Genomic DNA, 15,228 nt, shown 5'->3' on the forward strand with positions numbered 1-15,228 from the left:
AGTGTTATTTAGAAGATATTAGTTTACATTTTTAGAATGTTTTAATTTAATGTATTTTGATTTTGTTTATTTAATTACTAGATTGGCCTTATGTGTATGGGATTTAGGGTTTTCTTTGTTTTAACCTAATAAGAGGTTATAAATACCTCCTTAGCTATTGTAGTCATAGTATAGAATGATTTAGAGGTTTTGAAAACCTTATTTTTGGTTTCACGATGAAACCATGGTGTGGATAATTGGGTTGAGGAGTTCATCTCTTGTTACATCGGGAAATTGAGTAGAAGGTTGAGGAGTCCCTTCGAATCAATTCCCAAACTATGGCATTGACAAGTTAGGTTGAGGAGTCCCTTTCTTGTTGCGTCAAGAAATTGGGTAAAAAGTAGAGTGATTCTCTTTGTACTCAATTTCAATCTATCATTTTTGGTTATATTTCAATTTTAATGTATCTTTTTTTATTGAGTTTGAATCATTATCTTCTTGTTTAACTTTTATTTCTTTATCATTTGATATCAGAACTCAGGTATTAGATTAATTCTTATTAATCTATATCTGTTCTTCTTTTATCATAAAAAAAAAGAGTCTAGTGTTTGTCGCGTATTTCTTTAAGTTCTTGTGTTCTTATTTTCCGTTTGCATTTCATTATTGTTTAAAAAAAATAAAAAAGCATAAAGTGTAAAAAAAGAAAAAGAAAAAGAAAAAAAATACAAAAAGGAAAGAAAAAACAAAAAGAAAAAAATTATCTTCTTTGTAATTATTGTCCTTTTCATATATTATTTTTTCACCTACAAGATTCGAGGACGAATCTTTTTTGAAGAAGAGGAGAATGATACGCGCATCAAATGCTCGTGATATGAAGAGTTCAAGTGTTATTTAGAAGATATTAGTTTACATTTTTAGAATGTTTTAATTTAATGTATTTTGATTTTGTTTATTTAATTAATAGATTGGCCTTATGTGTATGGGATTTATGGTTTTCTTTGTTTTAACCTAATAAGAGGTTATAAATACCTCCTTAGCTATTGTAGTCGTAGTATAGCAGATTTAGAGGTTTAAAAACACCTTTTTTGGTTTCGTGATGAAACCATGGTGTGGACAATTGAGGTTGAGGAGTCCGACTTTTGTTTCATCGGGGAATTCGGTAGAAGGTTGAGGAGTCCCTTCGATTCAATTTCCAAACTATGGCGTTGACAAGTTAGGTTGAGGAGTCCTTTTTTTGTTGCGTCAAGAAATTGGGTAGAAAGTAAAGTGATTCTCTTTGTATTCAATTTCAACCTATCTTTTTTGTTTTTATTTCAATTTCAATGTATCTTTTCTATTCAATTTCAATTCTTGTCTTCTTTATCTGTTTATTTCTTTATCATGTTCTAACTAAGGGATTACCCAAGAAGACTTTTGATAGCATAATGAGCAAGCTGTCAATGAATGATATCTTCAAGCCAGCTTGAGGAAAAGTGTTGACTAGATCAAATAAAAATCAAATTTCTAATTCATTTCATGAATCGTTTATGTAAATAGAATTAATTATAAATCTTTTCCTTTTTTGGTTTAGCTTAATTTTAGGAATTTTATAATTAGAAATCTTTTATTTATTTTAAGCTAATATTACTATTTTTCTCTTATTTCCTATTTTCTAGTTATTTCTATTTGTGTAATTTCTCTATAAAGAAAATGATTCCCTGTACATTTGATAGAATAATATATTCAAACACTAACTCACGGTCTCAGAACTAAAAGCAACGAAAGAGAGAATGGAGTCTTGTCAGCTTAAAACTTACAATCTCACAGAAACTGACTTGGTGAAAGATCACCTTCGTTACCTGGTAATTGTGTTTGGGACAAAATGATCTTTTAGTATAGTTTGTCACGTCTGCCACACTGTGCAAGATTGAAATACAATCTAAGCTAATTCGTTTCAATAAATCCTAAGCTGCTTTTTCTTAGTACTCTAGGTCAAATCAAGCAGTTAGCATGGAGAAAATTAAGTTTGATCAAATGTCTAATAGCTGCTCAATGTGAATTACTTTATTGCCTTGCGATAACCTTTTATTGCTATTGACGATTGTTTGCTATCATGTCATGTTTACTTTGCTTTTGAACTTATGACTAGATGGGAGGCCGTTCAAACGTTCAAAATGAGGTTCTTTGTCGTTTCATCTTTCCAGAAAGACCTGGTGCTCTAACGAAGTTCTTGGATTCCTTCAGTCCACGATGGAATATTAGCTTGTTCCATTATCGTGGGCAGGTGAGAATTTGTAGTTTCCTAACGCAAGCTAATTTCTTTCTTTTTGATCAAATATGATTGCAATATTTATGGTTCTTGAACAGGGTGAAACTGGAGCAAATGTGTTGGTAGGAATACAGGTACCAAGAGTTGAGATGGACGAATTCCATGATCGTGCTAACAGACTTGGATGAGTATACGCTGGTGAACAATGATGACTTTTACCATCTCTTAATGCGTTCATGGTTAGGGTTTTTATGATTCGTGCAAGATAATACTATCAAGTTTGTTCAACTGTTGGTTTCAAATATAGGATTCACAGGAAACTATTCAGTGCTCCTAATGTAGCTTCTAGGTTTGCGTTCATTATACTTGCAAAGTGACACTGAAAAAAAAATAAATAAAAAAACTGAAATGCCATATTACGAGTGAAATGAATGCAATCCTAGCTAGTTCTTGAAAGAGCACCAAATAATTTCAAAACTGAATGGCCTTCCAATATGCAGCAATTTGCATAATTTTTGTTGGCTATACTATAACTTTGTTATTGAACAGTCTCTTGTGTAAAGAATATGTGGATAGTGTTCATTAAGAATTTATAAAAATCTAAAATAATTTCGTTTTAGAAAGTTAGATTTACTTAGTTCAGATAATTATGCTTGATATACTTCAAATTCAAATTTACTAGTCAGTAGGACACTAATCATTTAAACCAAAATTAAAATTTATTTCTGGAAGTTCCATTATGATGGTTAGGGTCTTAGTTTCATTAATCAGTAGTAATAGGACCCCTGTTAATAAAGCAAGAAAAAAAAGGTTTTAAATTTTTAATAGATCTTTCAGCTTTCTGGTGTGCAGTATTCAATACTTTGAAACCTAAAACACTTATTTTTTTTTTAATGCAAAAAGTACCTTGCTTAAAAGGTTAGATAAATCCTATATCTGCATTTAAGTGAATAAAATAGTAAACGAAAGCTCGAAAGCAAATAAATCACATATTTTAATTGCAAAATGATCGCTATTTGCATTTAGAGAGTTGGTTCAAATAACCAGTCGTATACTGTTCCAATATGAACATACTACGGAAGTACAGAATCTCCCACGGATTGGAAGAATGGACGAAGTAACAAACATATCATCAACTGGCTGTTTGGAAAAGCATTCCTCTGGAAGCAAATAATGTGTTGCCAAAACGAACCGGGATTCAATTTCCTTTACCAAAAATTTTACAGAGCACTCTTGGAGATTCATGGCCTAAACTTGTGCTACCTTTATCTACCAGCCTTTGCGGATATGATACCAAATAAAGAGGATCTAAACTACCTGACGTGAATCAAGAAAGTTCAAATCCAGCATTTGAGGTAATGGCATATAGCAGCTTCGTTCTCAATGTGCCAGGTCGTTTGTACGTTGGAAGCTGCAGTCATTGTAATATGGAAAAATAAGTAAAGATTTCCAGTTCTTTTATTAGCTTGAAAAACTTCAAATAATACCTTTATATCAATGACTTTAATCACTACAAGAGTGCATCTTGTGAGGTGTACAAAGTCCACGTTACTAGAAAAACCGTTATAAGACATTTGATATGAGACATGAAAATACAAAAAGTTCAAGATCGCTCCAATGTTCAATTTCACAAGTTACAACTCACAACCAACATGGCAATCTTGAATTTCAAATTTTGGACAGCCAAATTCCAAGTACCATATAAAGAGCAACCATAACATGTGTACACGAAAAACTAGTGATCTATGGTACATGGATATTGACATGGACACAGGACACGACACGCGGACACGTGAATTTAAAATTTTTATAAGATACGGGGACATAGTATATATATAAAATATAAAGTATTCTTTTAGATAAATTATAATGATATTTTGGTATTTTATTGATATTAAAATAAAAATTAAATTTTTAATAGCCTTTTTTAATTATATAAAATATTTAAAATATTTTTTGTTTTAATAATTAATAATATATACTATTTCTAAATTCATTTTAAGAATACATGTTAAGAATAAAGTTGGACACGCTGAATGGTATTTAGGTGTGTCCACGCGTGTCCGGAGAACAATTTTTTATTTTTTATCAAGACACGGTTTGGACACAGAAGACACGCGTGTCGGACAAGTGTCGATGAGTGTTGTGTTCAAAATGTGTCCGGCAAATCAGAGAAGTGTCCGTGCTTTCATAGTTGGCGACTAAATCAGTCACTCGTATGAAATACATGTTAGAATACAAAATACATATTGAAAATGAGTTAAGATATATCTATACACAAATATATAGAAGTTTATTTTTGGTGTGCAGATAGCATTTGTTTATAACTCTAAAGAGATTGCAAAAATAAAAGGGAATGCAGAAATGTATCCAGACACCTATATTGTCTCCATATTAGTAGTACCTTAAGAGTATTGTAGCAGGTTGAAGCTGATGGAAGCCGATCCACATCTTGTCCTCCAAATGTTGTCCAAAGAGGAACATCACAAGCAACCTACGTAAATAGATGCAACTGAGTGATGCTAATCAATGAAATCAATGCATTTTGTCATTCATCACACATTTACTATTTCTAGGGGCCCTAGTCGGTATGAATTATGATGCTAAATGTAAGCCAGTGAACTGGTAAATTCACAGAAAGCTCCTTCACTCAACAATCATTTTTTCTTAAGGTCCAGATGATTGTACCATAGTTGCAGAATTATCATTTCATCATGTTAGGAATTAAAATCAAGGTCATCGTTTCCTTTATTCTACATCCTATTACTATAGACTCAGAAATAACTTCCATAGACTTTAAATTCTTATCCAGTACCATATAACAAATAAACAAAAATAAAATAAAATATTATGCAAGTGACTTGTGCTTGAGTTTAGACATCTTGTAAGCTGCAGCGGCCCCTCAATATGAACAAAAACCTGGGATGGTAATAATAGTTGAAAGGGGAGTACTGAGTTAGTTCCAGAAGTAACACGTGTATCAATCTGGTCCTTAAAGTGTCAATTTACTCAACTTGGTATCGTAACTCACATTAGTCTCTAGCCCTATTTTCATCATAGAACCGTTAACGGCGTGCTAAGATACAGTGACAGCTGCCATGTTGAACTCCTTAACGACTATCTGATGTGACAACTGAAATTTTTTACCTCAATTTTCTCTTTAAGAAGCCTTTAAAACCCTTAACTAAAATTAGGTTTAGGAATTTTAAATGCTTCGTAGGGAGAAAATTGAGATAAAAATGTTTCCATTGCCACATTAGGAAGAACAGAGTGGCAACCGTCACTCCATCTCACCGCATCATTGATGGTTTTGTGACGAAAACAAAGTCAAGGACCAATATGAGTCACAAAAGCCAAGTTGGGGGACCAAATTGAGTAATTGAAACTTTGGGGACCAGATTGAAACGCAAGTGTAACTTCAGAGACTATTCTAAGTATTAACTCATTAAAATGGAGTAAAGTATTCTTTCAATTCAGAGCACACGCAATTAATCGAAAGAGCTCCACGTGCTGTGTAGGATAACAATTATTTCCACACGGCTCATTTGGAGAATTTGTAATGTACTCTGCTAGAGTTAAAAGAGCCAAAAAACATCCCCTACTAGTTACAAGCAACAAAGCAGATGGGATGAAAGAGGTGTTTGCATGAGCATTTTCTTTATCATTTTATAAAAGATCTTTTTTTCATAGAAGAAAATATTTCACATTTGATAGACTTTTTAAAAAGAGTTCATATATTAAAAACGTCTTTTTGCTTCTATTTTTTTGAAAGTAAAGTATTCTTGTCTTTTAGAAAAACCAAATAATTTGCTTTTTTAAATAAAAGTACTTCTCTTAAAAGTTGTATCCAAGACCAAATGTATTTAAAATTTAATAAAAATCTTTATTTTCTGAAAAAAAAGGGTACTTTTTTCAAAGAAAAAACAAACAATCCAAACCAACATTGATTGCCCATCCAAGATCAAGAACACACCTTGTGGATTGTAAAAGCTGGCTGCAAGTATTTAAACCCAAGTAATGGAGCACGAGAACAACTCGTGACAAATTTAAGAAGCATACAGCGCTCATCTGGTTTGAAGCCTTTAACCACCTGTACATAGTGGTAGAAGAAAGAAAATGAAACCGATGTCTTAAAACTGGTATATGCAAAACTAAGTAGGCAACATTGCATTAGTTTTCTAAAGATTGGGGGCATTAATGTACTCCAGCAATACATTTAGACATCAATTTATTCCTTAAATACATAGATATTTATATTTGAGAGACAAGATAAATGTAAAAAAACATGACAACTCTAATGTTTTGCATATTTTCTTAAGACCAATTTAAGCATTTATTCTTCTACTTAAGGAGCATCGCTCAGCAGGAAAGAAGAAACCAAATCTGAATTATCAGGCATCTATCATAAATGTGTAAGGCTTTGATTATAGCAACGGAAGTAAATTACATTAGATTAAAGCTTGGTTTGGTAAAACTTTTTGAAGAGATTTTTGTGTTTTTCAAAAGCACAAACTTCTCATTTTGTGTTTGGTAAATCAAAAAGACCATATGCTTGTACTTGGAGCTTTTAAAAGATAGGAGCGCGCTTTTCAAAATTGGCTTGTGCTTATGAAAATTAAAAAGTCTCGTATAATCTCATACATTAATTAACTTCCAAATTTAACTTTTATATTTATGTCTATTATAGTATTTTTAAATTTTAAAAACTATTTTACCAAATACAATTGTTGCTTGTACTTTTTAAGAGTCATTTTTAATTTAATTTACCAAACGTAGATGCTACAATTTTTAAAAAGCTATCTTTTAAAAACCAACTTTCATAAGCTACTTTTGAAAAGTAAAACCTTTATATAACCAAGCCTAAATACAATGCTAAAGACTAGTTGTTGTAACACCAGAAGGAAATTGTTGAATCAAGTGGTAATCAATACCTCCCAAAAAATCTTGATTGTCTTGCTTCCCTCATTGTAACCTCCAGTGTATCGGGTGTTATTTTTCAAATCATCAATGTCAATATCATAATTGCCACCTGAAAGCAACTGCATTCTCACTAAACTCAGAAATCTTGCTGTCAAAATGAGTCATCAAAAATAAATAATTCATTTTTTGAGTTATCATGAATTAGTTGTTGTAGGCAAGGACATTTTTCTTTATCATGACATATTCTTTGCACAAATAAAAAGCTAATTTAATATTGGTAGCAGCATTTTCGAAAATGCAAAATCCTGAAACAGAAAATCCTTATTGCAATTTAGCAAAAGAAAATACTTGAGTGAACCCTCCCCACCCCAACCCCCACCCCCGAAAAAAAAAGGAAAACCCAACTTTTTCAGCACTAAGGAAATAAACTACCTGATTAAATTCACCGGCATTGAATAATTTCAACCAGGATGGAGATATAAGATCGGTTAACCCTCTATAAAATGCATTTGACAATGGCAGTATCTGCAATTTCAATAGTCACATATATAACCATGATACGACTGTCGAAACGGTACAAATCTGAATAATTTCCATTAGACTACACAAACTGATAATAAAACCTGTATGTTGAGTTTATAATCAGCCATTGCATGTATATACTGCAACTTATTCTCGTTTGTCACAGAAATATCTTTTCCACCAGACTTAAGCTCAATCACATGTCTTTTGCCAAATGATTCTTCAGTTACTGTGAAATCAAGACAGAGTTCCTTCACGTCACCCTCATAATTCTGCATGAAGGAATATGTGAACGTTGCATTATAATGTCAAAATGGTAAACTGCGAGAATTGAAATACGGCAATCTACACAACAAAAAATCAAGGGAAAAACAACCAAAGCCCCAAAATCAGACCTAAAATACCAATGTCAAATGGCCCATGTTAATGAATCTTTAAGGTTGTCAGAATAGTCCTTTTATTTTAGAAATATTACATCCAGCAACTAAACCCATCCACAAAGGCAATAGCTCTTTGAGCAAATTCATATATAAAATCACTTAACCTATAGTAGGATTGCAGCTGGATCAGGCTCATCTACAATGAGGGAAGTGCGCTGATAGCCAGCATCAACAACAACAACAAAGAGCCTTGTCCGACTAGGTGGGACAGCCAGCATCAAACCAACTCAATTTTAAAACATGATTCCCAAAATAATAAACAAGGCAGAATCCAGATAAATTTTAAAAAGACTCTTTTAAGACACAAGAAAGAAGTGTGGATCTCTGTTGGGTTTACCTTGACATACAAAACATTCCTGTATAGCTCTGGATCAAGTGTTGATAACTCATCAAGAAAGCTATACCGTCCCAATAGCTTTTGTACAAAAACATGAGAGAAGGAGTAATCAAGTAATATTCCTTCATAAAGAGCTTTACCAACAATTCTTCCAAGGAACTCAATCATTTGAAGACCATTATCTAAATATCTTGCAGATTCAGTAGGAATTAGAAGCCTATCGGAGGTTGAGGTTTGGGAAAATAATCCATATCTGAGGCAAACAGAATACATGTCAGCTTAGAAAGTCACTACAGATTCCTGAAAGAGGAAACAGCCATGAAATAAAAAACAAAAATTAAAATTAAAAAAAAAAAGTCAAACATACTCAGGAGCAAAAGCTGCTTTTGATAAGTCTGTCAAAAATTCCTTAGATAATCCACCATAGTCCAGGCCAGCCTCAGGAAGGCCACATTCACTGACAAATGACACATGGATAGAGGACTTCAATCTTGACCCAAGGGAATTCAATTGTCGGAATCCATCTTCAACAATATGACCCCGACATACTACTATCTCAATTGCTCGTGAACCAGGTTCAGAAATTTCACCAGCCATTTTTCGCGAGGCCTTATCCATCTTGATTAATTCGCGAAACATCTCAACTCTATTTCAGTGATAAACCAAGTGATTAGCTACTTTCAATAATAAACTACATAATGCGTTACGCTCCAAACAAATTATGATTTGTTGACAGTGATTCTCTAATGTCAGTGAACACCATAGTTAATGACTTCTCAATTTAAACAACTCTTAATGAATAACAGAATTATTATATGGTAATTGGTAAAGAGACCCAAAAAGGTTTTTCTCAATTTACTCCACTAAGAAACCAAAACATGATCACATTTCTTGATCTAGATCTTGGACATGGCAAAGGAAATTTAGTGCTCCTATATTTTTAGAGGACTTTCCCTCTCAAAACATGGTGAGAGATAGGAAAGCTACACTTCAACGATCTTTTGTTTGGCTTTTGGTTTTTGTATGGAGGATCTCTTATCCTCTCATCTTATTTTAATATTCTTCTCCCAATCTTAATGGTATTCTTCTTTTATCAAACAACAACAACAACAACAACAAGAATAACAATAACAACAACAATAACAATAACAATAACAATAATAATAATCAGAAGAATAAGACAAATAGGTTCCTGAAGAATTTTGCGATAACTTATAGATATTTAACGGAAAAAAAAGTAACAGCAAGTCCTTGAGAAAACTTTGCCACAGATTTGTAGGTGTCCCTGAAGGAAAAAGAATACCATGCAAGTCCCTAAAGAATTGTAGAGCTAGACTTATAGGTCTTTGGTGGAATGGAATGACAGAAGGGTCCAACAAGTCTAGTGTTATAATTTTTCAGGATCTATAAGTTGATAATTGCAATTTTTCAGAAACTTATAGGTACTCTTTTTTATTAAGACCTATAAGTTCATCACAAAATTTACTCAGGAAGTTACTTGGTATTTTTTTTTTTTGGTAGTAATCTATATGTCCATAGCAAAATTTTTCAGGGACCTACTTGTCTTGTTACTCTAATAACAATAATAAATCATGTTGGCTGTATTCCCCAGTCATCAGCTTTTCTTTACCAAGGTCTTATCCTTCTAAAACAGCAACTGAAATAAGTATAAAAGTACAAGAACGGTGCCAAACAGAATTTATGTCAAGAAGTAAAAGTCATGTTATGGTCAACTAGTTAGTAGTTACCTTTCTTCAAAAGGGAAAACATGAGGGGTAATGATGATAACAGAACCTGCACTCAGGGAAGCTGATGAATCATCAAATCTTAGGTTGGCTGATAAAACTTCATGGGTTCTGGCAGCAACTGCAATTGGTGGCCGGCTTTTTCTAGCGGGAGCAAGCCACAAATCAGGAGGACAAAATGGGTGTCTACAATCCCTTTCATACATTAAATGTAAGCATCTGATAGCACAATCCATGAGAGGCTTATTATGAGAACCACTACCATGGGACAAACCATTATACACTAGGGTATTTAGCATTGACGCAATTCTTCGTTGTTGCTCTAATCTGAATGGAACCTAACAATGTTATTAAAATGCTCCGTGATAGTTAGTTTCTGAAAATATGAACTAATCCATAAAATGACAAGTCCAAGAAGAAAGCATGTACATACTTGTTTCTCATAGAACTCTATGTCATCAAGAACAGAAAGCAGGTGAGAATAGGTTGCACAGAAGAGATGAAGCACAGAAAACATATCCTTTGGAATCCCTTGTGGGCCATGCCTCATAGGTTCTACGTCCCATAGCTCTAGTGAATCTTCATTCTCTCTGCTGGGCTCAGAATAACTGCCAACAGGATCTGTAACATCACTTGCAGCTTGTGACTTACCTGTAAACTTCTGAAGAACATTGACCCACCTATTACCCCCATCTTTACTTATCTGTTTTTGAATCTTCTCAAACGTTTTATGTTTGGCATTCCCACTTGTGTGATAAACAGATATATGTTTGTCTCCAGAAAAAAGGGAAACCTCCAGTACCTCCCACAATTGGAGAATAAATCCAGGAGTGAAGGACAGCATGTTGAGAACTGGTAATGAGCCACGAATTGGACTCAAGGTTGAAAATACTCTAAGCAAATTAGAATAAAATAGTGCAACATCAAACAAATCTAGTTTCTTAAGACATGGCAGACGATTTGACTGTGGAGTCTCAACCTTGTTGGTGCCATCTCTATTTATTGAAGCCAAAAGATTTGTAAGATGTGACAGCTGAGTAACAGGCCTAAATTGATCCATGTATGACATTATTAATGACTCATAGGTTGCTTCACCATCATACATAACTGTACCAACTGGATCTGTTGACGTTCCAGCATCAGTTTGAACGGTTTTTCTTTTCTTTCGCATCCATCCAATATTATCAAGATGAGCAAGTAGGCTTTCTGCTAAAGTTATAACAACATGAACGTACAATGCATAGTCCAAACCTTGATTCAAGGATCTAGCATTCACAGAACCATTCTCATTTCCTGTTGCTAGACATATAATGTTAGTGAGAGCCCAACCAACTGGAGGAATTTCCCTGAAAGCAACAAGATTATCTGACTGTACTAACTCTGACATCTCCATTAAAACTTTCTCTTTCAAAATCTGTCATTGCCTGTCAGAGTTTGATCAGTTCTGATATGTTTGATACTTTGAATCAAATCAAAATGTTGATCTTATTCACTTGAGGAGAGTGTTTAAAGTAAGTAATATGCATGAGCAAATAATTTGAATATAAACTAAAGATGTTTCCTTTCACCATCAATATAAAAATAATAATATAACTGGGGAGAAGCAGTAACATATTTGAAAGTGAAAGTAACCTGTGCACCATTATTTTACGTTTCTTTTTTTTTTCTGGAGAAAAAATAAATTATTATAGAGAGAAGTAAACAACTTAAAAATCATTGAAAGTTTTTATGACAGTAAAGTATTGATCTCTATTTTTATATATAAAATAACATGAATGAAATACTAAATTGCATATAAAAAATAAAATAAATAAATAAAAAATAGCAGAACAACCATTTAAATTGTCATAATTTTAATACCAAATGAAAAACATTACGAAACAGAAAATTGAGTTATTAAGCAAGAAAGATCCATCTTTAGCGTAGAAAACATTAAACTCAACATCAAAGAAATCACATTTGCAGAGAAGTTAAATGCGCATGTGCAATCATCAATTCTGCGGGTCAAACTTTGGCACTTCATACATTAGACTAGACAAATATGGATTATGTAATCCCTTAGTAAGGCCTCCAAAATTAGAAGTACAAAACTTGTACCGATAAGAAAACAGTGAAAGAGACCATGTTGTCACTAAAACAAAACAGTACACAGACAAACTTGCAGCTTAAATCGAGTTGTAATGCTTACCAATAGAGTCTTGAAGCATGGGAATAAAATTGATTTGTGCCTTAATGCAGGTTGAAGAACAGATGGTAAATGTTGTAGAAGCGAAGGAATAGTCAGTAAATAGACAATGTACTGCTTAGTGGCATGGTTGTGATCCAGCATATCAGGCCCAATTACATCGATGTTTGTCAGATAAAATGGACGCACGGCTAAAGTTATCGCACTTGCAGTAATAAAAAAAAGTTCATCTGCCGGGATGATATTTTTTGTCTGGCAAGAATAATTATCAAGTGCAGTTATATATCTAGCAATAGATACATAACTACCACTTTTATTACTCCCAATGAACTGAATTAAATCCTTCGCTGCTAAATCTGCATCTTGACGATTGTCATCAACAATGCCTTTCCATCCTTTTGGATCAGTAAACATGACCAAGAGACGCATTGCAAGTGATGTCACAATATTTAAATTCTGAGCACCTGAAATGCATTCACTGAACTCTGAAAGAATGGAGAAACCGAGAGAAGTTAGCCTCCGTGCCTGGTAAATCCATATTCTTCTCTCTTCAGGCGTACCAATAGCGAGAAAGCAAAAGTTCTGCTTTGAATCTAGAATCACATATGCATCCATTAATAATATATTTCATAGGTGTGTTAAACAAGAAAAATAAAAATGGGTCGTTAGACCTCTCAAAGCTGAGAAAAAATAATAAAGCAACCAAAACATCTTGATAGTCCTATTTGGCATGCATCACATTGAAATGCTTGACATAGTTGGAATGTGAACTGAAAGTCCAATGAATAAACATTTAAATGACAGGATATACCTGAAGAGTTCATGCTTTCCAATAAGATGGTGAAGCAAATCTTCATGGAGTGTATTTTCTTGCTTTGGGCTATCTGAAGCCAGGTTGAGAATCGGGTTATAAAGAAAAGAAATGGTCTCAATAAATTGTTTGAAATCCATATGGCTGTCCTTGCAGCAGTATAATTATTCACCAATTTCTCCCACTCCTGCTGAAGCTGCAGAGCAACCATCTTTGTGACCTTGAAGCGCCTCCATACTCTCTATGAATGAGAAGAATAAAATAAAGGATATTATCCATTTTGATATAAATGACAACTATCAAAATGCCAATAATAGAGTGAACTAAAATTTCATACTTAAAGATGCAATTTTTTATTTTCCTTTGATGTAACTATATTCGAAGAGGAACTTTGGAGCAATGGTTGAGTTGTTTCCATATGATTGCAAGGTCATGGGTTCAAACCACCACTGATGCAACTATCAGGTTAGACTGCCTGCATTACACCTTTTGGGTGCTGCCTTTCCATGGTTCCTACATTAACATGGGATGCTTGTGGATCGGGCTTTCCTTTTCTCTTATGCAACTATATTCGGTCATTTCCCCAATACAACAGCAGCTAAGTCTGCTCCTACTAAGTGAAGTAGACAACGTGGACTAGATGTTGTGATAGTGTTAGCCGTAAATCATATTTACATTTAAATCATTAACAATTAAATGGTTGTCTAATAATCGCCCATATGATTTTTCAGTCTCGCATTACGCCAAACAATTCGGTTACCCTTTATAAGAGCTACCCTCCTTAGTAGGCCCTTGTCAGGCCTTCAAAAAGCTAATTCCCTTCAATGGTTGCACACAATGCAATGAATAACTGTACACAAAAGCATCAAGTAAAGTAATGTTCAAACACAACTAGAATTCAACGTTATGTTTCACCTCGCATTCCTTGGTATCTCTAAACAACAAGGAATTACCTTGAATAACATGCTCCCTAGTGCCGGAAAATGGGCAATTATGGGTCTAAGAACTACAAAACACAAACTAAAAAATAAAACAAAAAAGAAAATGAAATAATTGAGATTTGAAGGAACACCTGAATCAAGAGAGCAGCAGCAGCAGCTCGTTTAGCATGATTGCGAAGCTCTCTTTCTCTGTTAACCTTTTCAAGAAGCACATCTCTTGTTATCTCCTTCGCACTTGCTCCTCTCAGCGACACCTGACAAACATTCCATTCAATTAATCATTCATTCTCAGTTTCATTTTCCGCTCCATTCAATGCATGATTCGAAACCATACAAAAGGGTAACATTCTAAACCCAACTACTACAGTTTTGTATTTTCTTTCAGGGAAATTGGGGAAGAAAATTCCCTCCTCAACCGACAAATGAAGCGTACCTGCTGTTTACGAGTTCCGTCCATGGAAATCCGAAATCGAATCAATTAGGTTCTCGTAACGCATCTGAGCCTTCAATCGCATTAGATTTTCTGTAAGCCTGAATTTTACTCCACCCTCTCTTGTTGCACTCGAAAGTAATAATAATAATAATAATAATAATAATGTTTTCTGTGTTGTGACAAAAAGTAAAGCCTTGTATAAATAGGGGCATAGATTGAGACTTTTTATACAATAACAAGAAGTAATAAAATACTTTTTTTTTTTTTATGTTGTAATACTTCTTTCTCTCTTTTTATATTTATTAATTTTTGTTACTTCTTTATTTATTTATTTAGTTATTTTATAACACGTTATCAGCACGAAGCTCTAACGAAGTTTTAGAAAGACTTCAGATAACAAATTTTATTATGTCAAAATTCTTTCATCTTGAATATAATGCTTTTGATATATCTAAAAACAAATATTTATCATAAATACTAGATGCTAAAATCCTTCTTGATTCAATGGATCTTGAAGACACCATTAAGGCTGAAAATAATACATCCCAGAATGATAAAAGCTAAAGCCATAATTTCCTTCGTCGTCATCTTGACGTATGATTGAAAAATGAATACCCCACATTAAAAGATCCTGTAGATCTGTGGAAAGACTTTGAAGAAAGGTATA

The 15,228-nt window shown here is 33.5% G+C and overlaps 2 protein-coding genes across 2 annotated transcripts; one reads left to right on the plus strand and one right to left on the minus strand.

The window, feature by feature from the left end:
* The first annotated feature begins 1,665 nt into the window (after positions 1-1,665).
* On the plus strand, positions 1,666-2,844 carry LOC107648212 (threonine dehydratase biosynthetic, chloroplastic-like). The gene is made up of 3 exons (XM_016352181.3): positions 1,666-1,820; positions 2,108-2,242; positions 2,326-2,844. Exons 1-3 carry the CDS (start codon positions 1,749-1,751, stop codon positions 2,413-2,415), a joined length of 297 nt encoding a protein of 98 aa, XP_016207667.1. The 5' UTR covers positions 1,666-1,748; the 3' UTR covers positions 2,416-2,844.
* A 375-nt stretch (positions 2,845-3,219) lies between these two features.
* UPL7 (ubiquitin-protein ligase 7) lies at positions 3,220-14,737 on the minus strand. The gene is made up of 14 exons (XM_016352600.2): positions 14,562-14,737; positions 14,260-14,382; positions 13,188-13,428; positions 12,380-12,969; positions 10,625-11,605; positions 10,195-10,529; positions 8,814-9,092; positions 8,447-8,699; positions 7,771-7,941; positions 7,580-7,672; positions 7,159-7,266; positions 6,201-6,317; positions 4,632-4,721; positions 3,220-3,638 (listed from the first exon to the last, which is right to left on the minus strand). The coding sequence occupies exons 1-14, from the start codon at positions 14,583-14,585 to the stop codon at positions 3,555-3,557; spliced, it is 3,489 nt and encodes a 1,162-aa protein (XP_016208086.2). The 5' UTR covers positions 14,586-14,737; the 3' UTR covers positions 3,220-3,554.
* Between the last annotated feature and the right edge of the window lie 491 nt (positions 14,738-15,228).

Source organism: Arachis ipaensis, chromosome B6 (assembly GCF_059453495.1).
Source record: "Arachis ipaensis isolate K30076 ecotype BB chromosome B6, ASM5945349v1, whole genome shotgun sequence".
Taxonomy (NCBI): domain Eukaryota; kingdom Viridiplantae; phylum Streptophyta; class Magnoliopsida; order Fabales; family Fabaceae; genus Arachis; species Arachis ipaensis.